General features: G+C 46.8%; 1 protein-coding gene across 1 annotated transcript; it reads left to right on the top strand.

The window, feature by feature from the left end:
• Nucleotides 1–735: 735 nt before the first annotated feature.
• On the top strand, nucleotides 736–25865 carry LOC101795437 (alpha-2-macroglobulin-like protein 1). The gene is made up of 36 exons (XM_038173341.2): nucleotides 736–1126; nucleotides 2064–2247; nucleotides 2979–3141; nucleotides 3687–3739; nucleotides 5674–5694; nucleotides 6207–6366; nucleotides 6827–6911; nucleotides 8713–8824; nucleotides 9789–9903; nucleotides 10330–10439; nucleotides 10915–11082; nucleotides 11330–11560; nucleotides 11797–11860; nucleotides 12240–12385; nucleotides 12678–12827; nucleotides 13109–13261; nucleotides 13485–13551; nucleotides 14393–14507; nucleotides 15165–15390; nucleotides 15518–15644; nucleotides 16229–16350; nucleotides 16875–16929; nucleotides 17976–18059; nucleotides 18926–19102; nucleotides 19243–19324; nucleotides 20136–20292; nucleotides 20692–20766; nucleotides 21147–21309; nucleotides 21782–21996; nucleotides 22135–22350; nucleotides 22462–22586; nucleotides 22892–22982; nucleotides 23603–23671; nucleotides 23984–24086; nucleotides 24226–24267; nucleotides 25123–25865. The coding sequence occupies exons 1-35, from the start codon at nucleotides 792–794 to the stop codon at nucleotides 24264–24266; spliced, it is 4560 nt and encodes a 1519-aa protein (XP_038029269.2). The 5' UTR covers nucleotides 736–791; the 3' UTR covers nucleotide 24267; nucleotides 25123–25865.
• Nucleotides 25866–25901: the final 36 nt, after the last annotated feature.

The raw sequence follows: 25901 nt of genomic DNA, 5'->3' as shown, positions 1-25901 counted from the left end.
CACCTGAAGACAAACCGTTTTTTGATATAAAAATGATATAAATCATATAGACGTGAAATGGCTATTACACTAAAATAGAAGAGCTTCCTTAATTTAGGAAGTAGTTCAAGAACCAGATTTTCCTTTGAATTGTGGCTCGGGTAAAAGTTCAGTATAAACAGCAGATAACGGGTTTAAAATTGGCCTGTAGAAAGAAGCTCCCAAACCAGATAGCATGTGTTGCCATTTTGTAGAGAGAAAGCCACAGCCTGTTGGGGTGTGGGGAAAACCACAGGACTCAAGGCATGCAGTTTTTGACCTGCCTGCCTATTGCCCAAACCCCATAGCTCCTGGTGAATGCATGCTGAAGTTGGCCCTGGACTGAACTAAGCAGAGGTGTGTGATACAGCTGGAGTGCACTGCAGTTAAGATTTCCTGTTGAAACTCAAATGCCTGCAGGGCAGAGATAAGAATTCTAGTTTTTCCTTCTCTCTCTGCTCTCCCGCTGGGTGTGGGAGCACCGTGTCAAGAAGCCTAGCACTATGTATATGCAATTTTTGTGTTCAGAATCCAGTCTCCCTTTCAAGACTGAGACCTGCTTAGGGAGATGCAGACGAAAAAGGTTTGGGGACAGTATGACCACAAGAGTTTGAGTTGAGCTCCAGCCGAATGCACACGCCAAGGGGTCGAGCAACAATCCATCTCAGGGCAAAACAATGGAATAGAGGCTGCAGCTGGAACAAGGAGCAGGGGCAGTGCAGTGAAAAGGAAACAAGCTGTTGCTTAGCAAAATAAAAAGTAAACTTGTCTGAATGATGCTAGTGCATCCACAGGGGAGTAGGAAAGCAGAGGCTGGAGGCCAAAAGGACTTGGATTGGCTGGAGAACATCCTGAACGGTACAACCCTGTACCTGGAGCACTATAAACATAGGAATGAGGCAGAAGAAAGGAAACTTTGGGGCTTCTTGTCTGCTTCCTGGGAGAAACGACAAAAACAGCAGGTGGCTTGGAGACCTTGGAAGGAGAGAAGCTGCACTCCATCTTCTCTCCTGACCTGCTCTCCATCTCTCTGGGGCTCTCCCAAGAAAATGTGGACTCCTTTCCTCCTGAGCTGCCTGCTCTACACCCTGGCGATAGTGGCACAACCGTAAGTGCCATTTCGAGGTCTGGTGATTGACAGGTCCAATGCTGAGGGAGGGGCCAGGACGGTAGGGAGAGAGTATGGGACCCTGTGAGTCATCTCCTATAAGGGATAGATATGGGGTGGTATGCATGCCACAAGTCCTGATATGAGCACAGGATCCTTCTAAATGTGGGAATTTTTTCTTTGAATGTTGCTGCAGTGCAAGATCCACGTGAGGACTGTCAGTGGGAGTTAGAAGAACATGGGTCTGCAGCCTGAGGCAGTCTTAAGGGAAAGGTGTAGGATAAAGAGAAGGGCAAGAGGTTTAGGGTTGCAGGGCTGAGAATAATTAAGCAGGAACCAGACTGCTGCCAAAGTAATTGATGAACCTTCTCGAAGCAAGAAAGGTGGATCCTTTTCTCTTGAGGCTGCAGTAAAAGCTGTAGAGAATCCTGCACTTCTGATGTCGGAGTCAAACAGATCCATAATCACAGAGAGCTTTGGAATCAGAATTACACAGCTGCGACTTCCTGAGTGAATACAGCAGTTTGGTTTTGGATCCAAGTCTTAACTTTGAAACTTTTTCCATATCCCAGTCCGATAGTACTGTTCCCTTTTCCCTGTGTACTGGGAAGCCCTTAAAAAAGAGTTTTCTTCACAGAGGCAGAGATGGTCTCTGCTGTAAATGCTTCCTTGTGCTACTGTAGCATGCTCCAGAATTCCATACACACCAGCATAATGTGAGGTCACCTCAAAGCATTTTTCACGTAGTCTCCTGAAATTTATTATAACCTTTCCATCAATACTGGGAGGTGCACATTCTCACTGTTAATCACCTCTCCCTCTCCCTAAGCAGAGAAGTTGCTCCTGGAAAAGAGGTAAACCCTGCTGCTTCCTCAGACCATGGAGTATTAGTCTCAAGGCAAAGAGACTAGCTGATCGTCTTGTTTCCCCACTGCAGGAAGTATTTGATTATCCTCCCAGCTGAACTGCCCTTCCCCTCCTCCCAGAGGGTGTGCTTGGACCTGCGTGGTGTGGAGAAGCCTATTCGCGTGGCCTTAACTCTTGTGCATGCCTCTGGCAACATCAGCATCTACCGCAAGGTTGTCCGGAACAACTGGATCTTTGAGTGCTCCAGGTTTCAGGTAAGGACCATTTCTGGGAGCAGCCTGTAGCTAACAGCTCCCAAAGTGCTCCTTTGGCTCATGACTCCTCTTGCCAGAGAAATGGAGAAGTAGGAGGACAGGAGGAGAGAGGGCATGGAAAGGAGTTAATGTAAAGTCAGGCAGAGTGTTTAGTGGGAGCTTTGTGTCTTTCCTCCCTGCCTCTGTCTGTCTGCATGATATTGTTCCTGTTGGGTAGCTTACTATCCACCCTGGTGGCACAGTTCACCACGGGTGCCTGGCCAGTCACCAAAGGACTGAGGAAGGTAGAGGAGCTCAAAAGCACCCAAATGGCAGCTGTTACCTAATTCTCTCCACTAAGAAGGATGCAGTGTGACAGGATGTCATCTGTGCACTGTGATGCATGCAGAAGCAGACCTTTTAGCTCAGGCACTCTCCCCTCACACCTGCATCTCCCTAAGCTTCTCTTGTAAAGTGTGCTTCGGGACTAGGAAGGGCACAGCAGAGTGTTTGCACAGGCTCAATACGAGGCTTTCTGATCTGCCATATTTTCTTTCAACCTTATTTTCTTTGTGCTGGCAAGTAAGAGTTAATAAGCCCCTGAAGGGACACACTGTGCTGGCCTTCAGAATAAGGTGGGGAAGAAGAAGGCATCACAGTTCAGGATGTGCGACGAGAAGAGCATATGCTCTAATGCCATCTTGTCTTCGCCTGCTCCCTGCTAACCTGGCGACTTCTCTTCCCTGTCCCAGGTCCCCAAACCTGCAGGCAGCCAAGAGGTGGGCACTGTCCAGCTGCAGATCTCCAATGGCCACTATTTCAGTGCAAAGGAGGAGAAGCAAGTCCTGATTCGTAGGACTGGCACTGGCACCTTCATCCAAATGGATAAAGCCATCTATAGGCCAGGACAGACAGGTGAGGGCTCTGCATGGAGCACCCTGGCAGCTCCCCTGCCTTGACCTGTCTGTATTTTGTTCCCCTTTTCCCTCGAGGGCTGTGCTTGGTGTTTTGGGCCTTGTAGTCCTAGCTGGGACAGAGGGAGAAGCTGTGTGTGACCAAGGAGGCCTCTGCCACCACCTGGAGCACCAGAGACCATTCATGCTTGTGTTTCAGGGAAGGGAGGGGGCTGGAAGCTGTGGTCTCACAGGCTGCAGGAGCAGGCTTTCCAGCCACAGGCTGGGGACAAAGCGAGATTTTTGTGTCCCCCCTCCTCAGCCTCTCCCATGGGTGAGTGGAGCCAGCGGGTGGGACAATCTGTCAAAAAGCAAAGCAGGAACGCCACAGCCTGCTGTGTGTGGGGAGGGGAGAAGCAGTGAGCAGGGCTGAGTGAGCACCAAGAGGGGGCTGCAGGCAGGCGTGGGGCCAGCAGAGCCCAGATTTGGGGTTGAGGCAAGCACAGGTTTAGCCCCGCCTTGAATGTACTGTCTCTACAACATGCTCTTCTCCTTTTCTCCCTTCAGTGAAATTTCGGATAGTGACATTGACTGAAGACTTTGTCCCCGTTAACAGCAAGGTAAAGACTGTCTAAGTGGATGCAAGGAAGTCTCCAGACTTCCTCTGCCAAGTCTGCCTCCTCTGCCAGCCCCACGCTGTGCCTGCAGACATGGTCTGTGTGTCTGCAGTACCCAAGGCAGCAGACGCTGACCTGTTACCAAACCTTGCTGAGTTCGGTCTCCCAGCTGCATTGTCGCTCTGACAGGACGGTTGTTGGCTGGTGGTATCTCTGGTATGGCTGCTGAGGTTTGGGGAGCATGCCAGCGCTGCCTGCTAGCTGAGTTGGGAGCTCAGAAGCTGCTTGCACTTTCCCCTTGCCAGAAAAAAAGCTGGCTTCTGAGGGAATCTGCAGGCTGCTGGCTGTGGGCACGGTTACCAGACGGGCTGTGCCCAGGCTCAGTCAGAACTGAGTTCTGCAGCTTTGTGCAGTGTGTTGCTCTAATGGATGGTGGGAGGGGTCTGCAGCAAGCCACAGCATGTCTGCAAAATTTTAAGAAAAATTAATTGATATGGGAAAGGATGCACACAAACTGATTATAAAAAGAGACAAGAGAGAAGGCAGTATAAGCGAATTATACTGACTTGCTGCTGGCAGCAGCTTGTTCTGCCTGAGTCAAGGAAGTGAGAAGTTGCCAGAGACTTGCATAGGTGCTAGCCAGGAAACTGCAAGACTAGCATCTCTCTACAGTGAGCAATTTTACCTGCTGCCAGCGGCTGTAAATATCTCACATTCCTCTGTCCTGAAGCAATTTAAGGAGAGCCAACTGGAATTCATGCCACGATAGATAAATGCTGAGGGGCACAAGTGTGCAGAGCGTTAAATCAAATCCGTCCAGACTGAGATGAAGGGAGAGATCCTTCTGGCTTCTTTAGTGTTGACTTAATTTCCCCTTTTTTTTGGTTATTGATGAGAGCCTAGGATCACGCACTCACTTCCTGGCCCAGAAACAGAAGGCATCTGTCTTATATTAGTTAGGTAATAGAGTAAGCAATACCTTTGCTTCCATGCCTGCATTTGGTTCATGAAGATAATTGGCCATAAATGTTTGGTGGCTATGTGTAAGTGTGAGTAAATTAGCATTATAATTGTTAATAATGCTGTGATGAAAATTCAAAAGAGGTCATATTTAACCAAAGCTATTATGAGGCTTGAGTGCACTGCAACATTAAAGCCATAATATCTTGTTTATGAATTAGGTGGGTTGGTGATAACACAGGTGCTGGTCACTGGCATGTTTTGTTTAGCATAGACAGTGGATTTGGTTATATAAATAGTTAAGCTGCACTTTGTTTGTTTCAATGAAAACAAACATGTCCATGATAACCTGCATGAAAGTTCAGAATGATGAATAATGCGAATCAAATGTAGCCTTCTGTTTACAGACCAGTTACTTTCTCCAGTCCCCTGATCCTGCCTCCTTATGCCTCACTCTCCTTACACCACTACTGCCTCCTGGCTGACAGTTCCTATGATATAAGGACAGCGTTAATAGACACAGGAGGCCCTTCTTTGTGCCTGCCTGGATGTGCTGCTGCAGTCAGCAGCATTACCTATCCCCAAGCCTTACTTTCTAAGCCAGGGACTTTACAGGAAATTATGGGGTTTATTCATCCTATAGATGATGCGGTTTTGCTACTTGCTGGGATTTGTATTACAAAACTGATGTCTTTTAATATTTATGAGTTTGGAATGATTGTATTTGTGAGTATCTCTAATTTTCTCTTTCTCTCTCTCTCTCTTTTTTTTTTTTTAATAGCAAACTGTAGCTTTCATGATCACAGAGTAAAGCTTGAATATGTCTAAATGCATCTTACAAATATATCCATATTATTTCAAAACCAAAAATCTCCATGTATTGTAATGTTTGGGACTGTCACGTGGGCTAAAATAAGTCTATATGTAGGTTGGTATATCATGCCAGCTTCTGACATTGCTATCTGTTTGCTTTGCAGTACTCCATGGTGGAAATCCAGGTGGGTGTGTCGGACTCCCCAAGTGTTATGAGGAAAGGTACTTCAGGAGGGATATTTAGGCTGTTGTCTTACTGAGTCAACTTACTTTTCTCAGGGTCAGTGTAACATGTGTATGCATCCACATGATTGTAAAAAGCATTGAAGAGACAAATTGTTCATTCCTTTCAACATTCAGGAGCTCCATCCAGATTTTAGCTAACTCTTACAGTTTATCCTTATATTAAGACTGGAGACTTTAAATATCGGGATCTTTCACACTTTCTTTTTCAAGGGCAGTACAATGTAGAGTAACCCTTGGTATGTTGGGCTCATCTCTGTTGGTGTTTCAGTGTTCAGGTTGCTGCAGCACCTCCCATTAAGAAAGCCAACAAACAAACAAACAAAACAAACAAACAAAAAAGGATCCTGTGAAAGCCTCTGAAGTCTCTCAAACTTTGAATCCAGTGGGCTTTGGGAACAGAACAGCAGATGTTTTTAATGACTGTCTCTTGTCTCCTTTCCTCCAACTGCAGGACCCAAACCAAAACCGCATTGGCCAATGGCTGGATGTGAGACCCAAACAGGGCATTGCAGATCTCTCTTTCCAGTTAGCTACTGAACTCTCTCTGGGGACTTACACCATCAATGTGGTGAACCCAAAAGTGTCCAGTACATTTAAGGTGGAGGAACATGGTAAGATGGAGTATGGAGAATGAAGAATGGGATGGAAGAATTGCTTATTTCTGTCCTTATAACAATATGCAGCCAAACACCGTAAACTAAGTTTTACTGTCTGCGAGATAGATTTCAACAAAAATGTATAGAGTGGGCAATATCACAAATGTCAACAAGGGAGATTGTACTGGAGATTCCTGGAGAGGGCATCTAGTAACAAGAGTTACTAGAGTGTCACAGAGAGAGAATAAACCTAAGACCTCTGTAGCACTTCATAGGTTGGGGGAAAAAAGGAGATTCTTCCATTAGTTTCCCTGTTTTAAAGTAATTTTAATTTCAAAATTTTAATTAGCTTTTATTTCATGAACATGCTCCTTTACAGGACTCCAGCTTTATGGTAACAAACTCTTCCCTTTCATGATCCATGTCTAGGTAGCCTGCTGCCTTTGACAGAGTAACTTTGTGTTTTTTGTTCCAGTGTTGCAGAAGTTTGATGTTTTCTTTGAAGGACCAGTTCAGATTTATGCTTCAGATAAAACCTTCCCACTGCGTGTATGTGGCAGGTGAGGAGACAATCCTGGAGAAAGGAAACAGCTCATCAACATCTTGTCTGTTCTTCCACACGTGTACTCTCTTGAGTCCATCAAGGAGAATTGGCTAAAGAGGGGTGAAAAACAAGCATTGCTTTCAAAGAATAATAGATAGTACAAGAGCCTAACTGTTTGGTTCTTGCTTGGGATGGAGGTACCTGAGCCACACCCTGCTCTGGAAGCTGTGTCCGTCTGGCCTTGGTGGACCTTGTATGGGGAAATATGCATATCTGATATGGGACTGATCTGTTGAAGTACAAGGATCAATACAAGGTTCTCATTTTATTTTATGCTGCTGAACTTATTTCCTTCTTAGTAGCAGTGTTTCTCTAGTTCTGTAATCATTAGCAAACACTGAGCAGATGAGGGTGTGAAGGCAGGCATGACCTCAGAAGGTGTAAGCACAAAGGAGGAAGGAGAATGCTCTGGAAAGCACTTTGTGGACAGATAAAGGAGGTGAACAGAGACACATTTGGAGCTGTTTTTTTCTGAAAACTTTTGCTGCCTCTTTGCTGTTGAACAGGTATCATTTCTTATTAAAAAAACATTTCAAATCAGAGCATTTAAGTTGCTAATAGAAAACGGCACAGCACTCTTCATCACCAGGGTAATTCATGGATGTCTTCCTGTTACTGGTGCTGTTAGGGAACATTGCTCTGCAAGAGAAGACCAGAGAGGAGCTGAAGCACAGAAAGTCAGCAAGGCAGTCAATGGAAAAGTCCACATTGACAAGGGCATGGCTGTGCTATAGTTGAGGAAAGGGAAGGAAGGAAGGAAGGAAGGAAGGAAGGAAGGAAGGAAGGAAGCAGAGCCAGTCTGAGTCCGATGATGGAAAGAAGAGTCCAGATCATAAGATAAACCCATGGTGAGGAGGAAGGACTGAGGTGAATCCTGGAAGTCAAGCCAGTGCGTCAGGCTCACAAGCAGTGCACTGGCATAGGTATAGCTATAATGTAGTTCAAGGTCTGGAGCTTAACTATAGCTCCCAAATTAATTGGGGAAGCCCCAGTGAAGCTTCTAACAACACCCTGTGAATAGGGGAAAGAGGTTGCAAAGCCTGCTGGTTCATCCAAGGCTCTGACAGGTACTGCTGCAGAGGTTCTTCCACCTCTGCAACTAAGTAGACCTGTTAAAAGCAACACAGAAAGCCTGCTGGATAAACAATAGATTTTTCAAACCACAGAAAATGAGTTTTGCCCTTGCTCTACCAACCATCCCACCACCTCCTGAGTTACAGTGACCAAGGAGTCAGTGTGACAATGGAAAATGTTTTTGATTTGGGTGTGTCTGCTGTGGGGGCTGAGACAAATGAGCTGGGGCTGCTAAGGCCATCACCAGAAGGAGAAATACCGTAGCTCTATTAATGTCATATCGTGCACATTTTGTTGATGTGTACAAGGACATAGGCTTCTGCTCCTTTCACACCCGAGCCATTATCTCCAGTTGGTTCTGCTCCATGCTGTGTGCACACAACTCAGGCCAGCTCTTTTCTTCTGCCTGCAGTTCCAGAACAGAAAGCACCCAGAAGTGAGAGAGCTTTGGAAAGCATGGTCCCATTTTTTTTTGCCTAGGCTCTGTGTCTGACTGTGTTGGATGCAAGACTGTGCACTCCCTAAATATACTCTGTACTGTGTTTTTGTTTGTGCCTGCTTGCTTACAAACTGAATGAAGACGGGCATCAGGAAGCCCACCTGTGTGTAGCAATGTGCTCAGCAAACCACAAAATTCTCCTCAGCGTCTCTGCTTGGCAGCTCATCTGGTGCTTTCCCTGCAGGTACCACTATGGGAAAGCAGTGCAAGGGACCATGAGGGTGACTTTGTGCCAGAAGGCGAGGAGGCGTCTTCAAAATGTCAGCAAGGATATTTGTAGAGAATACAGTGGTCAGGTGAGTAAAATCCTGGGGGATACGTGGTTGGTGGAAGAGCACCACATATGACAACGCGTGACAATGCCTGAGAGAATGGAATGAGCTGCTACTTAGGAAGGTTTGCCAACCTCTACCTGTAGACTAATCTGTAAACATTTTTATTCAGTTAATGCAGTTATGGTTACCCTGACCAACTGAGATACCTTTACCCCTAGAAGTTCTTTGTGAATTTGTTTATTAAGGATAGGGAATAGAAGAGAGGAAATCACATGCAGACCTTAAAGTTCAGTTCTTTTCTGTAAAGAAGCATAAATACCCAGGAATTGATATAGTGCAAGAAACAACAGGTGCAAAAATTCTCGGGTGCAAAATACCATGTTAAGGTGAACTTACCCTGGAGATGCATAAGGTTACCAACGTACAGTGTAGACAGTTATTTCCACAGCCAAATCATGTACTGACTTTTTTTTTTCCACCTTATTTCACTCTTTTCATCCTTAACAAAACATGTCATAACTGGACTCTTCGTATCTGCATGTATGATTAAAACTTTTCATGTTTTATGATTTGTCATCAGGACATATGGTAGTTGTAATCTTCCAGCTCTGAAAACGATAAGTTACTTTGATTCTGTAGATTCATTTGATTCTGCAGTTTTCCTAGTCAGATCTCTTGAAATACTAATATACCTCCTTTGTGATCCAGTTAGTGCAACCTTCAGTTTTCTGCTAAAGCTGGAAAGTTACCAACATTGCACACTTCATGCAACTATGGTGATTTGTTTTATATTTCTACAATATGAATTACATGCATGTATACATATAAAATAGCAAATACCAATTTTAAAATGTGAACACTTTCTATCTGACTGAGTCTGCATTATTACTTGTTGCGATCAAGTTATGACAGAATGATTAATATTGTGTACTTCTAACTCCTTCACTTCTCCCCAGCCTCAAATATCTACCATTTCCCATTGCAGACAGTGAGCAAGGGGTGCTTCACACCTTCTGTAAGCACGTCGGTGTTTAATCTGGCTCCTAGTGAGGAGGACAGCAAAATCTATGCAGAAGCTTCTCTTCTGGAGGCAGGCACAGGTACCCATAAGGTCTGCTTACAGTCATTTGGTGTAGAGATGGTACAAGGATGAGAGTGTCTGTACCTGGGGTGTGAAGGTCAGAGCAGGCACACCTCCTCCTCTCCTCCACACTGCTGGGGCCATCACAGGATTTGGTGCTCCTGCTTGAGGAGCTCACTGCATCTGCAGAGAGCTGCTCTGCCAGCAGCAGGCAGGTGAGTAGTGTCTGGGAGCTTGGTCCATGAGGCCAAAAAGGGGCTTAGAAACACCTTAGCTAAGGAATGAGCTGCCACGGAAACAGCCTCTGTACATTAAATATACTCGTACTGGGAATTTTGAGATGCTTCAGTCAGAAGGCCTGGGCATAACAAAGTGAGATTAAACTAGGGTACGGTAGTCACCTCTGATAATGATCTTGCATCCCTTGTACTCTGCATTCCAACAGGGGTCCAAATCAACTCCTCCAGCCAAATCCTCATTTCCAGGACAGCTGCACGGGCAGTGTTTGAAACACCAAATGCTTACTACATCCCCGGAGTACCCTACAGGGGGAAGGTGACTTTTCCCATACTTCTTCCCTCCCCATCATTTACCAATGAATTTAGCGTCTAGCAAATTTTTCTGACCCAAACCATTTTCTGTTCCTCAGAGCAGTTTTCCTTTCATTGTGTCACATTACTTGATAGGTGCAGCATGGCTCCAGTTTCTGCATTTCAGATTCCCTGGTGTGATTACACTTCTGGCTTCTGTTGAGAGCACTGAGTGATTTTTGCTGGAATTTCTCAGCTGTTGGCTAGGAGCTGAGCTCCTTATGGTCTAGTTACTTGCTGCTTTTGGGGAGGATAAAACCACCCTCAGCTTAACTTTACAGATGAGGGAGTTTTACAGGTCTGCTATCTTCCTGGGGCCAGACTGAAGCCAAGGCCACCTAAACAAGAAGGAGTATGCTTGACAGAGGAAGGAAGGTTTGGCTATGACACTGTGACTGACATCTGACTTTGGCTTTTCTGTCCTTCCCTACTGTCCCCAGATTAAGCTTCAGGATCACCATGGAAATGGTATGAAAAACAGAAAAGTTTATCTCATAATAAAGTTCATGAGGCGTCGGCTTATCAAAATGTATATCACGGATGGCAATGGAAGAGCATCCTTCAACCTGGACACAACTGCCTGGAACAGCTCCTCAGTCTTTTTGGAGGTAAATCTTACCCCTGCACACAGGAGAGTGAAAAGCATCAAACTCTGCCAGTGCTCCCCGCTCCTGCCTGCAGCCCCCTGACAGCTTGGTCCTGGGTTCCCCACACAGTTCTGTTGGTGTAGAGCCACGGGGAAGGTGTCAAGCAATGGCTTTTCCCAAACCAAGCTAATGACATCCTAACCTAACAAAGCACTGAAGTGTGCAACTCCCATGTCCTGATTTCCGTATGTCTCTGATCTCCTCTCAGGGAAGGTTTACGCTGGAAGATCTCACACATGCACCCTGGAAAACTGGTGTCAGTTACACAAATGCTTACCATCACCTGCAACCCTTCCATGTCACAACGAAAAGCTTCCTGGACATACACCCACTCACAGGAACACTGCCCTGTGGACTAAAGCAGAGTGTCCAGGTGACCTTCACACTCAGTCGGGATGACCTGGGAGAAGACACCAGCCGGATAGGTTTTGCATATTATGTGAGTGAAGGTAGTAGAGAACTGAGGTGGGGAGGGATGATGATATGGGCTTGTTCTTGGAGAACTCGGGGAACTCTACCCCTGCATAGAGCTCACCCTTCTCACCTGGGTCACCTTGGATTGGACCCACAGTTTATTTCTGTGGTTGCTTAAGAGTGCAAGATGCACACAGGGCAAGCGTGAGTGTGCCCTGGTGACAGACAGCAGTCTGCTCACCCAGTGTCCTCTTCCCTCAGGTCACTGGGAAGGCTGGCATTGTTGTCAGGGGACAGAGGAGCGTCCAGGTTGGGAAGCTGAACAGTAAGTCTGCAGTGGCCTGACTGAACAGTTGGGCCTGGTGGGTTCCTAGGTTGGATGGGGAAAGTTAGTGGAGTTTCTCCTGAACTCCCTGAAGCTACAGCTCCTGGGCAGTCAACAAACAGGGTGGATGGAGACAAGGAAGCAATTATATCAGCTGGGAGAGGACAAAGAGACAGAGTGAGTGAAACAATGAAGGGAGGAGAGACTGGGAGGAACCGTGTGGAGATGGAACACACAGGGTTAAAGAACAGAAGGAGAGAACAGAGAGAAAAACAGAAGGAATTAGTTTGATACTGTGGGATTATAAAGCAGAAAAAAGGAGACCAGAAGAAGGTCTCAGTGGGGCTGTGATGGAAACACTTTTCTTTTCCTTCCTCAGTGTTGAAGGGCTCCTTCTCCATCCCTCTGACCTTCACTGCTGACTTCACCCCGTCACCTTCTTTAGTGGTGTACGCTATCTTCCCCGGTGGAGGGATAACAGCAGATAGCATCCGCTTTGATGTTGCCTTGTGCTTTGAAAATGAGGTGAGACTCACACCGAGAGCTGAGGGACAGCTGACAAGCTGGAGTCAGCAGGCTATGGAAAGAAAACACTCAAATCGTTCAGAGAACTGGGGAGAAGAGAGGAAGGGGATGTCTGGAGCACAATGCCCAGGGACTGGGATCTTCCATTTAGCAGTGACTTCTATTTGTAGCAGAGGTTGAGCCGGGAGGATGTTAATTGAGCTCCCTCTTTCTGTCTGCGCCTTGTGTCTGTCAGCCTCCTTACCCCTCTTTTTCTCTTTTTTATATTTCCTTTCTTGGTGTGCTGCTCAAGGTCAAAGTAGGTTTCCTGGCTAAAGAAGCCCACCCAGAGTCAACAGCGCAGCTCCGGCTGCAGGCAGCCCCCGGCTCCGTGTGTGCAGTACAGGCCGTGGATGAAAACATGTTCCTTGTGAGACCAGAGAGTGAGCTGACAAGCCAAATGGTGAGTGTCTGTGCAGCCAGATAAACAAAGAAACAAACAAACAAACACCACAAAAACATAAAAACAACCACCAACAAAAAATGGACATGATATATGAGCTGGGCAAATACAGGCAGGGCTGAGGCTAAAGGGTGAGGGGGTCTTTGTGTGGAGGAGGAGTGAAAGTAATATGTGGGGTCTGCCTTAGAAAGATGGCAGGCTGTATGTTGGGGAGGTTGTAGTGAAGCATTTGGAGATATCTGCTCCTGGCCTGATTCTCCCCTGCCTGTGAGTTTTCGTAGGTCTATGGCTTGTTCCCTGCTATCTACAGACATGGGTACCCTGCCCAAGTTGAAGAGTATCCAGATCACTGTGTTCAGCCCCACTCCACGTCACCTCTGCTGCAAGGGAAACTGCAGCATTCCTTTCAGCCTGACATCTTCAACCTCTTCTGGGTAATCATCTCTGTCTTTCCCCAGTGAAACACTTGTTTAGAGTCCTTCTGAGAAAGAAGGAACCAGGCATGTTGTCCATTCAGGCCAGTGTTGACCTGGACTGTCTGGGCAGCTGGCTGTCCTAAAAGTGATGGTTTTCAGAGTCATTTTGAGGAAGAGTGGCTGCCCTTCCCCACTCACAGCTGCTTTTCTTTTTCCCCTCCCCTCCTTCTTTCTCCAACAGAACATGGGTCTAAAAATCTTCTCAAACCTTGCAATCAGGAAGCCAACTCAATGCTCTCATCGGGCAGGTAGGAAGCCAACAATGGGTGAGCTGAACTTTCAGACTATACCTGTGCCAGGACCTGAGATCACATAGATGGAAGAGCTTTCTGATCGCTGGGGTTTGCTGGTGGTGGATGTTAACATGCTGAGGTGTAACAGATGCTGCTGCCACAGCCTCACTGCCAGGTCTGTCAGACCTCAGCAGGAACAAATAGGTCACTTTTTTAAAAGCTTTGAAAAATTCCCCTACCTGCATGTTCCCTGACATTAGAGGATGGCATTCCCTTTCTGGGCACAGACAAACCCAGTGGTTACTGAAGGGGAGTATCTCCCTTTCATTACACCACAAACTGTGCTGTGTTCTGGCTTGTGTTCCCACCTGTGGCTGCAGGAACTGTCACCTTCTTCCTTAATGTCTCACTTTGCACTAGGTGATTATACCAAGCTGCCTTATCTGCCTGCTGATATTGAAACTACTATTGTTTGCAGAGGTCTCTGCGTTTTCTGCAGACAAGCAAACGGAATATTGTTACTCCCAGAATTACAGAAATGTTGGTTTAAAAGGGCCCTCTAGAGGTCCATAGTCTCTTTAACACCAATTTTGGGTCAGATTGGGAAGAGGCTTTGCCTAGCCAAGACTCAAAATTTATAGCCACAGCCCGCTCACTGCAAACTGATCTTCCTGTTACCATTTTCTTCTCCTTCCTATTTTCCCCCTCCTACCAACTCAGCTCACTCCCTTGTGTATTGCTCTGCCTGACTCACATCTGTTACTGCTTGCTTTGCCTCTTGTCCCAGTGCTTGGCCGTCAATCATTGTCAGGGCTCACTTCTTCCACTCTTGTGGGAACGTTATTCTTTCTTTCAGGGGGTCCTTCTATGGAATACAGGAGAATGACCAAGGAACAAACCCAATTAACAACCCAAGGAAGATTTCACCACTATTTGCCTGAAACTTGGATCTGGAATCTGTTCTCTGTTGGGTAAGTGATGCTAGACTTTACAAATGGACAGAGGGATGAACCCTTTGTTATTGAGTTTTGGCTGACTTGTATCTGTTCAAAAAAGCCATCCATAGGCGTAAAGAGAGGTCTGCATGTAAATCTTATGGCTCTTCCCTGCACTTAAAGTGCATCAGAATGAAGGACTAGCAGACTTCAAGGAGCAAAACTTTAGTCTGCTTAGTCATGCTTAGAAAACAGCAATGTTCATGATCAAACCACCAAGTATCCTCTCCTCACACAGTGGTGTACACTCTACTGATTTCCCAGTTTAGTGGGCACACTGTCTAAATGTATAACCTTTGTTGCCACAATGCTTGGATTGGGACTGATGAATCAGCACACAGGCGAATGTGGTACTTCTGCTTTCCTCGACATTATGCTGTTGACTGAGTGTCTTGCTCAGGAAGAGGGTATAACTTAATCACTGGAAGCATTTAAGCAGCAATTATGGCTTTAAGGAACAGATTTCTGATATCTGTCTTACCCTGAGCCACTCGAGTGGGAGTAATTGATGAGAGGGCAGAGGTTGATCTCAGTCTGAGGATCTGCACAGCATCCCTGACCTGGTGTCCTGAGCTCTTCCTATTGCAGTGGGGTGGGACAGACTTCCTTATGCAAGTGCTCTTTTCCTCTCAGCTCCAACGGGAGCAGGAGCATCCCAGTCACAGCGCCTGCTGCTGTCGCTGAGTGGAAAGTCAAGACATTCTGCTTGGCTGGGAGGGGGTTTGGACTTGCCCCGACCACAAGTCTCAGAACAGTACAACCTGTGTTTGTGGATGTGACTTTGCCATATTCTGTGATACAAGGAGAGACCTTCACGCTGAAGGCTACTGTTTTCAACTACCTGCAGCAGTGCATACAGGTATGTGCTTGTGCCACAGCAAACACTGTATGGGACAGGCCTATCATGCCTTCCAGTTTTACAGCAAATGTACCACACCATCTCTCCCCAGTTGCCCAGTCATTCTCCTTCGTTGGCACTCTTTTAGATACAGGTATCCCTGGCTAAATCCCCAGACTTCCAGGTGGAGCTGTGCCGGACCTGCAGGGACAGAGAGTGCCTCTGCGCAGAAGAGTCCAAGACCTTCGCGTGGAATATGACAGCAAGCCAGCTGGGTGTGGCAATCAGAACGGGAGCAGTGGTGGGGAGCCCTCAGAAAGATCTGCAAGGGAGTGGGAGGTCCAGAAAAGCTGGCAGAGCCTTGCCTTCCCTGGATCCCAAAGCTTATTTTTAGTGGTACAAGAATGCAAACCATCATGGTTGCTTTCTTTCTCCCTTCTTAGATAGGCTTATCAGAGAGGGTGGGAACTGAATGGGTAACGTGGAGAACTCTTGGGGATAGAGGTGTAGAACCAGCATGGGAGGAACAGGCTGCATGTATGTGACTGGGAGAACCCAGTATAGCTGGTGCTGTGCTTCATGTGCAACGGGAAGGGGTCACTGGGGTCCAAGGGGCTGCCAAACCTTCTCACACTATAGTCACATGTAGAGTACTAAGGTCACTGTTGGTGAGGCACAACCTAGCCCCCTCATACTTAGAGTGTCTGGACAAACCATCGGCGCTGACTGGCCCATCTTTACTGGCCACTGAAGCTGGGAGGCTCAGCCCCCTGAAGCACCTCAGACCACTGTCAGTTAAAGCAAGTTGACTCTGTTTGGCTACGGACATAAGAAACAGACTGTTCAATTTATTTGCTAGGGACTCTGAATATCACAATCAGGACTGAGGTACTGGACACCACACCACGCTGTGGGGACAGGAAGCCCCTGCCAGCTACCACGAGGCGGAGGCATGTTCTGGTCAAACACTTGCTGGTTCGGGTCAGTATAAGAGCAGGCTCACTTCTCTCCCTGAATGTCCTTGCCCCAGGTGAAAGGAGACTGAGCCGGGCTAAACAGTTTTCTCTCTCTTTTTTTTTTTTTTTTTTTTTTTTTTTTTTTTTTTTTTTTTGTCCAGCATTAACATACCAAGGCCTGGGCTTGGTTTACTCTGTTCCCCCCAAGACCTAGCCAGGCCTATACCTTTCTTGCACTACTCTTTTTTGAGCTGTATTTGTATGCCGTACCTATGGTTCTCCCTATACGTTCTCCTGCTCAATGACCAACCATACATGAGCTTTTGTATCTGCTCGCTGACTAGAGTCCTGTCCCTCAGACTTGCTTTTGCTTTCTTGATCAGTGAAGCAGACAGTTTCAGTGCAGCCCTGCCAAAGGTGAGGAGGAGTCCCTGAGAGCGTGGGAACTAAAAGTTGAATTCAGACCTGCTCTGCAATTTTACTGCTGTTTGGGAATTTTGTGTGTAATCTTGTTTCTTCTGTCTCATATTTATGTTCCTGCCATGGCAGCCAGAAGGTGTGCTAGTGGAGAAGTCTTACAGCTCCATTCTGTGCCCAAGAGGAGGTACGTGGACAGTTTGAAATAACTAGACCTGGATATTATTCAGGTCCTGCAGCCTGAAATAACTAGAATCATAGAATGTTTTGGGTTGGAAGGGACCTTAAAGATCACTTAATTCTAACTGCCCTGCCATGGGCTGGGACACCTTCCACTAGAACAGGTTGCTCAAAGCCCCATCCAACCTTGCCTTGAACACTTCCAGGGATGGGGCATCCACAGTTTCTGTAGGCAACCTATCCCAGTACCTCAAGACTCTTATCTTAAAGAATCTCTTCCAAGTATCTAATCTAAATCTACCCATTTTTAGTTAAAAACCATTTCTCTAGTCCTATCACCAAACTCCCTGATAAAGAGTCTCTATTGAGCTTTCTTGTAGGCCCCCTCTAGTTACTGAAAGCCTGTTGTAAGGTCTTCCAGGAGCCTTGTCCAGGCTGAAGAAGACAAAACTAGACCTGAAAGTAGGACTGAACTGCGGGAGGGCTTATGAAAGATTTTTTTTTCAAATGTTTTTGTTTTTGGTTTTTTTTTTCCACACAGGAAATTTAATTTCTTATTAGGATAGAAAAGGACAGGGAATATTATTTCCACACTTCCTTCCCTGTTGAATTTGTTACTGAGTTAGGTGGCAAAATCGTGCTCTGTAGCCTCCTTCCCACAATGTAGCCTCTGGGTGTTCCTGGAGCATGATAGTCACTCAAGAGAGAGAAGCTCCTGCCTTACCACCCTAACCCTGCAGCACTACAAGCCTCTGCAGGATGTCCTCCTGCCAAGTGATGATCAACGAGGATCCTCGTGGAACTTGTGAAGCACGGTGAATTGAGTTGTGAAGCTTAGTGTGCCCTTGCCCTTGCCATAAGCTCTCAAGTCACTTCTAATCTGAAAAGTTTCCAAGCAGTGGAGCTTGGTGTGACGACTGGGACAGATTATAGAGAACACTCTGCATGAGCAGGATGTAGGCAGTGTCCCACTTATTTGTTCTGATTTTGTCGCTCTGGTTAGATACTTTTGGTTTGATTTTTCATGCTGTACCTTAACCCTGTTATTATCAGGAAACATGGCTGAAGATCCTGTGCCCCTTCACCTCCCGGATAATGTAGTAAAAGGATCTGCCAGAGCTTCAATTTCCATCTCAGGTAAGCCATTTCTATTGTGAACTCACTGACCGATGTTACAGATGAGCAGGGCTTAACTTGGTAATGATGTCAGGGGAGCCATTTGAAATGACACTGCTCGAAAGAGAAAACAATAAGTTTCAATGCCCTGCAAGGTTTGCCAATAACATGGTTTCAAATTTTTTTTGGATATACACTTAGATTTTCATGAGAAAAGTAGGTTGCAGAGGAGAATAATCCTAATTTTTCTGGCTAGGACTTTGTAGCAGAGCCTTGGGGCCAAATTTTATCTGGGACTTTGGGATCTTGGCTAGTTCGGTGTAGATACAATCAGCAAAATTCATAACCATCTCATCCCCTGCTAAGTTTCAATGGTACAATAAAAGCTGCTGGAGAGAAGAAATCCTTCTCAGCATTACAAAGTCACAAAAGGATTATTTGGAGAGGCCACTGGGACCAGACAAATGTTTTCAATATGTTTCTTTGCACTGTGCTCCTTTGTCCCCATGTTCGTACTGGTATGAAACCAGGCCTGCCATAATTCCTCAAAGAAGACCTGAGACATCTCAATCTTCTCCTAAGTACTTCTATATTTGTCTGTCTGTATGACACAACCTGAGCAACTATAGCCCTGCTCAAAGCCCTTTACAATGTTGGAGCCCTTCACACTGGAAAAGTTCCTCAGAGACTCCACAGTGTGGTCATCCTGTATTGCATCCCCCCCAGACTGGGAAGATGAAGAATAGTCACCTTCATCCTATACTCAGTTGTTTCTTTCCATTTTCTTCTTTCTCCTTTGCTGAGTTAACACACTATTATCCAGGGCCTGGCTGAGAAGCATCTGAAATCATACTCAGACTTTCTTTGTTTCTTATATTGTTGCATAGGTGACCTCATGGGGCTTGTGTTACAGAACCTGGACCGCCTGGTGCAGTTGCCCCATGGCTGTGGGGAGCAGAACATGGTGCTGTTTGCCCCCATTGTCTATGTGCTGCAGTACCTGGAGAAGACGAGGCAGATGACCCCTGAAATCAAGGAGAGGGCAACGGGACTCCTGCACAATGGTAAGTTCAAGAGATCCACCTTGCTCCTCTGCTTTCCTCCATGTCTAATCTGCCAATCGCTCTCTTCCTTGCAGTTATTCTGACAGTACTGGCCTTTCTCTATTACTGTACTATATTAATCACTGTTTGTATTTCCCTAGGGTACCAGGCACAACTCCTTTATAAGCATAGAGATGGCTCCTACAGTGTCTTTGGGGAGCAGGATGGGGAAGGGAACACTTGGTAAGCAGTGGGAACATCCCTTGCTCCTAATTTGTCCTGTCTGGGCCAGAGCAGCTAATATGTCTGAGAAGAGCTGATAGGATGCGTGTTCCTTGTTTTGGATGGAGCCCCTGAGGAGCTGTTTAACATGGATACAGATTGAGGGATTGAGACACTTGAAAAAGGTATGAGGCAGGGCAGCAGAGTTTCTGGGAAAGTGGAACACAAAGATATGGTCTCAGGGGCAAGGAGATCCTTTTTTTTTTTTCTTTCTGTGGTCCTGCTGCTGCCCCAAACAGAGCAAGAGATTCTACTTGTGGAACCCCAGCAAGCCAAGAGGGGCAAATACTGACTGGAGGAAGATCAGGGAAGGGCAATGAAAAGTCATTTTTCCCATGGAGGGTTTTGCTTGGGAGAGTTTGCATGAACTGCATTGGCACTGTGATGGCTGGGCTGGGAGAAATGAAGAAATGAAGGAAATGGGGTATTCAAGATTGCGTCTAGGTGTTCAAGGGAGATGAGATGCAAGAGGCAAAGTAGAAGGGGTAGAGGTTTTTCACTTGTGAAATGACTGGGTAAAGCAGTACATCACTGTGTGGACCCAGGCTGAAGAAGAGAAGCTTCTTGGGTCCCAGAGACCATTTCCACTTTTAGTTTGCTTTTGCATATGAGAGATCCTTTTTTTTTTTTCCTTTTCTGCGTGTAAGAGTCTTTTTAAGCACCCTGATATGTCAGTGTTAACTTCAAAAACAAGCACCAGGCTTTCTTTTTTTTTTTGCTTTCTTTTTGTCTTTTTGTGTTTCTATTTCTCTCACAACTCATCTCTTCCTAGGCTGACAGCTTTTGTAGTCAAGAGTTTTGGCCAAGCCAAGAAATACATCTATGTAGATGATAAGAACATCCAGGATGCCTTACGCTGGCTAGAGCAAAATCAACTCCCCAGCGGCTGCTTTGCCACCAAAGGGAGTTTCTTTCATTCTTCTATAAAGGTAAATGAGAGACAATTCAGGCAGCACAGCTGGGGAATGGCTGGGCAGGTGTTGTGGCAGCAAAGGGTCATAGGATCACAACCGATCCTGGAAAGTCACTCATGCAAGTCATGCAACTAGACTTAAAGAGAGCAGGGTATGGGGTAGAGACAGAATAAAGAATGCCTTTCCTTCTGGGAAGTCATGTCATGAGCCTTTGAAACACTCCTTAGAGAGTGAAAGGTGCTTCAGGTCCTGGGGTGTCAGAATGACACACATGAGAGCCGTGGAGACCGTGCTTACGAGAGGCTCCAGGTGCAGGGCTGTGCCTCTGAACAGATGGAATCCCTCACCAGCAAGGGGTCTCTGGTGACTGGTGATTCCTCACAGTTTGTCTCTGGCAATGGATTCCCTTCACAGGGCAGTGTGGATGATGAAATCTCCTTGGGAGCATATGTCGCTGCAGCACTGCTGGAGCTGGGTCAGCCACTGAAGGTGAGCATAGACCAGCTGTCTCCTGCTCTCCCTTATTCTCCCATGCCTGCACCCTGCTATGGGGAAAAAGCTCATAATGTCGACATTCTCCAGGCCAGGAACACATCAAGGGCTGCTAAGAGGGAGACAATGTTTGGTGAAACTGAAGTAATTCCTCATAAGAGACAGTGTTGTAGCACTAGCATGGAGCAATAGTGGAGCAATAGTGTTTGGTGGCCATAGTTTCCAGCACACAATGGGGCTGCACTGCCTTTTTTATGCAAGAGAGGGTGATAATTTTGTGGGTTTCTCTGGAGCTACACCAGCAAGACATAGTCCCAGAGGGAGCCTGACCTCTGCTTTGCCCCTGCCAGTGTTTAGCACATCTTCTACCAATGCAGGGCAAGATGATGCAGAGTACCCTCCACTGCCTGCAGCAGGCAGTTCACAATGTCACCAGCATCTACACAGAAGCTGTTCTGGCCTATGCTTTTGCCCTGGCTGGAGACTATGAGACAACCCAGGAGCTGCTATACAAGTTGGAGGAACAGGCCATCAAATCAGGTAGGTGCTGGCTGCTTGTTGCAGTAATAGCTCTTGTTCATCTGCTGGGATTGGAGCAATGTACCCATGCATGTTGCCTAGCCAGAGCTGATAAATGTGGAATATGCTAACCTATGCAAGAGGGAAAAATAAATGCACCTGCTATTCTTGTATTTGTCCAGGAACTGCATCATGGTAACTGCAATATATTATTTAGCAAGCTGTGAGGGTGACTTATCAGAAGTCACCCTCACACCTTATCACCCTTATTTTCCTCAGCCTGGAGGATTTAAAGATCTTATTGAGGGAGGGGGTAGAAACCTGTGTGCTAGGACTGGATAAAATTCTGGAGAACCAGCTTAACAAAGCGATACTGGCCTGAGAGTGGAGGAGCAGAAGGAGCTCTGAAAGCCCTCTACTGCTTGCTTTCTGTGTCCAGAACCCTCTGTTCCCTTCTCTCCAGATAGCCTGCACACTCCTTTTCTTTCTGCAGGAGGACAAATACACTGGAGCCCCAAACCAAGCTCCCCAGCTTCCACAGCCTTCTGGCCTGGCACTCAGTCAGTGGATGTGGAACTGACAGCCTATGTGCTCCTGGCGTACCTTTCCAAGCCACGGGTGCACGCAGGTGACATGACAACTGCAGCTGGTATTGTGGCGTGGCTGACCCAGCAGCAGAATGCCTATGGGGGCTTTGCCTCCACCCAGGTAACAAGTAGCTCCGTGTAGATCCATATACTTTTTTTCCTGAGGTTGGCAGGGCAAGTCTTCTCGAGGTTTTCCTGTCCCAACCTGGCCTCGCTAGAGGTGATGTTTTCAGGGAGGTGACTGTCTCTTTCTCCCTAGGACACAGTTGTTGCCCTGCAAGCTTTAGCAAAATATGCAGCAAGGACCTTCAGCACATCAGGCCAAGCGCTTGTGAGGGTGAAGTCCCACAGGGGCTTTGGGAAGACATTCCAAGTCACCCGCCAGAAACGGCTCCTGGTGCAGCAGGTGGAGCTGACAGAGATCCCAGGGCAGTTCATGGTGCAGGCCCAGGGCAGCAGCTGTGTTTTTGCTCAGGTAAGGTGGTGGAGCGAGTGTTGGAGAGATGATAGATGGAGGATTCTGCCTCTTCTACCAGGATGAACTCATGCCTGGGCTGTCTTTTCCCTCCTGACCCTCAAACTGCAGACAGTGCTGAGGTACCACAAGTCTCCCCCACGGGCCACTGTAACCTTCACTCTGCGTGTCAACACAGAGCTGGCCAACTGTAGCCAGGCCAACACGCGTGTCCTCATTGTCCGCATCCTTGTCAGGTAATCCTGAGGGTTGTTTCCTCCTCCAGCAAGACTTGCTGTGCTTGGGGAGCGCAGCTGGAAAAGCCTCAGGGCTGTGATGGAGGGACTGAACGCAGGCAGGACAGAGGGTAAATTTGGCAGTAGTTAGGGGTGGAAGGGGAAGGTGCTGGCTACCTGCATCTCACCTCCTGTGAGATGATAAACTGTCTGCCTTGACCCCAGGCCCAGATGGCTCAGGGTCCTGTACACAAGATACGGTGGTAAAGGGAAGGGGGGGGCTCTATTCTCTCAGACAGACCCTCTGACTGTGTGATCTTCTTCAGCTACATTGGCAGCAGAGTCACATCCAACATGGTGATCATGGAGGTCTCCTTGTTGTCCGGATTTGTCCTGGCTCCAGCCTCCAGGCTGTCGGTAAGGAGTCTGGAATCAGAAAAAGGGTGGCTCTGGTAAATGGGTCCCACCTGCTTGCTGCTGTTGGGAGCTATTCATTTAGGCCATGAGGCAACTACATTAGGAGTGACCCTTCACTGTTGAAATTGAACCAAAATCTCTCCATTTCCATACAAGGTCCTGCAAGGACCACCCGTGGAATTTCAAGGATGGTTCAGCTTCTCCCACTGACACTATTCTGTTAGGTGTGCTAAATAACAGTATTTGTATGTCACATGAAGATGAAAGCTGAATTATTTGCACAACACCCAGAGGTGTATTTAAGAGCATTCTAACAGTTAGTGAGATAAGATAACAACAGTCTTTACTTGTGCCTCTTTGCTGACCAGTGCATTAAGTCCTATATACTATCCACTGCCTTTTGTCCCCAGAGTGGGAGATTCCTCTAACTGAGAAGGGACAGCTTAGTCCATCCTTGAGATGAGGCTCACAAGGAGTGCTCCAGGAGAGACTACTGAAGATAGAGACAATAAAACCCTTGCACATGAGAAAGACAAAGATCCACAAAGGGTCCAGGTCTACCTTGTGCCATCAATACAACATCAGTACAAATTTACTTGTGTTGTTCTTTCCTGTCCCAGCTGGAGCGCAAAACCATCATTAAGAAAATAGAAGTGAAAGCTGATGTGGTCTACATTTATCTGGACAAGGTAAATGGGAATGACAGCATTAGGTTTGGCATAATGAGAGCAAGAGGCTAGAGGACAAGGAACTGTGTGAGAAGGCCAAGGCTGGGCTAGCCACAGGGAAATAACACTAGTAGAACTGTGGGCAGAAGAAGCTTGCCTAATTTCATTGTTGTACATTTAGCATTTGCTATTTGTTACATACTCCATTTCTAAAATCCAGAATCTCTGATGGATTAAAGAGATTTTTTACAGGAAAGCATTCAAGCTAGAGAAGACAAAGCTGCAATGTCTTCATTTTTCCTTTCCTTGCTAATTTCTTTCAATCTTCATAAGCTCAATGATGAATCTCAGACTTTCAGTCTGCAACTGGAACAAATATTTGAAATGAAGAACCTGAAACCGGCCACCGTCAAAGTCTATGATTACTACCAGCCAGGTGGGTTGGTGATTCCCCTCCTACTCTGAGATGGGGAGCTGGATTCCTGGTTCTCTGGATGTGATTTGTAAAGTCATTGTGCGCTATTTCTTGTGCACACTCATGTATGTGTAATTGTCTTTCTCATTTCCTTTTGCAGAGGAGCGAGCCTTGGCTGACTACAGCGCTGTCTGTAGCTGAGGTAGGCAACAAGTCCCTGTGTGATACAAACAGTGGCATCAGGAAATGATGGGTCTTGGGTGGGAGAGAGGGAATGTCTGGGGAGCTTGTGAGAAATCTGAGGTGGGAAGGAGCACGGTAGTCATTGGGGAGTATATGTCCAGCAAGAATGAGGAACAGCCAGGTGCCTGTGGCTGGGTGTGTAGAGCTAGGCTTTTTCAGACAGGAAAGCAGCTGAAAGGCTCTGGCTGACAGCAGATACAGTCTTAAAATGGGAGTGAGGAAGGAAAGACTGAGAGCATGGTGACTGCATCATGTAGGGTGAGAATGCAGAGCTATAGTGGCTTGCACTAACAAGGGTCTTTAGACCCAGACAACTGCTTCAGTCCGTCCCCAGCCCCTGCTACCTTCATTACTGGGTAGAAAGGGGGAATTCCGGGAGCCAAAGGAGCAAGATGAAGCTGGGAAGATGTAATACTTTGTCTTGTGGGGTGACAAAAACAGCAGTTAGAGAGAGGATGGCTTGTTAGTAGCAGCCTGAGGTGAGGACAGGTTTGGATCTGTTGTTTCTGGAAGAATAAAGCAGAATTTTGATATGGCATATGCTTCATCCTGACATAATCCCACACACAGAGCACTGTGGGACATGCCTATACAGATCCTAGGGATCTTCCTAGAGAGCCACTGGCACTGCTATCCAACACAAGTCTGGTGATAGCCATGGAGGTGCTGGATCGCTCCCTCCTTGTTTGCCTTACCTTCTGTTCCCCACATGCACATGGTTCCTCAGAAAGGAGAGGAGGCAGTCACAATTTTGTGGTAAAGGAGAAGTGAGAAACTGCCACACCATGACTTCTGCCTTTGCCCAATGTTTCAGGTTGGGGACCGAATGGAAGGAGATGCCCCAGATACCCCCAGTAGAAGGACACTGCCCCCATTAAAGTTGAGCCCGTGTGGTCTTGTGCCTGAGTGGATGGACTTAGGGATCACAACGGTCCAGCTGTTGTGCCTGCACTGGGAGGGGGCTGGGCTGTGAGGGGGAGCTGTTATATATCTGGTATATTCCTGGGAAGAAGAATTAAAGTAAGCATCACCCCTGACCTTGCTGTCATTGTGCCAGTTGTTGATGAACTGCAGGCTTAGCCCACAAGGATACCATTTCTGCCATCGACAATGTACAAACTTTCTATCTCCTCCACTGCTCTCTCCTCATGGTCCCCAGCACTTTCTGCTGAGTAGGACCCAGGCAGCTTTGGGGTATAAGGTGCAAGTGTACATGCTGTGACAGCCATATCTCATACATCCTTCCTGCAAGCTCCTGTATTCCTGCTCTTGAAGCAGGCTCCAGAGAGGAATGCAGCGTGATTGACACTGTAGCCTCTCAACCCCTCTCAGCAGTAAATCCTTGTCAATTGCTCTTGGTAAAGTTCTTTAAGTGTAGCTGTTTGCCAGAGAACTGTTGAACATATCCCAGTCCTCCCTTGCCTTTGACTAAAGCTTATCTGTTGGTCACAGCCACCAAGTACAAACTCTGCCTTGGCACATGCTCTACCTTCTCCTGAGCAAGTCTGCTACTGGCAGGGCAGAGTTTAGAACTTGTATATGCAAACACAGAACAGAGTTGTTTTGCCCATGTTCTCCTAAAGATGATTTTCC

The sequence above is a fragment of the Anas platyrhynchos genome, chromosome 1 (assembly GCF_047663525.1).
Source record: "Anas platyrhynchos isolate ZD024472 breed Pekin duck chromosome 1, IASCAAS_PekinDuck_T2T, whole genome shotgun sequence".
Classification (NCBI taxonomy): Eukaryota; Metazoa; Chordata; class Aves; order Anseriformes; family Anatidae; genus Anas; species Anas platyrhynchos.
This window is presented reverse-complemented; position numbering and strand designations above follow the sequence as displayed.

Excerpts from the sequence above, each read along its gene's own strand:
- LOC101795437 (XM_038173341.2), top strand. The coding sequence starts at position 792 with ATGATGCTAGTGCATCCACAGGGGAGTAGGAAAGCAGAGGCTGGAGGC. Across the intron at positions 1,127-2,063 it reads CTGGCGATAGTGGCACAACC|GAAGTATTTGATTATCCTCC; the intron begins GTAAGTGCCATT and ends TCCCCACTGCAG. Across the intron at positions 3,142-3,686 it reads CTATAGGCCAGGACAGACAG|TGAAATTTCGGATAGTGACA; the intron begins GTGAGGGCTCTG and ends TTCTCCCTTCAG.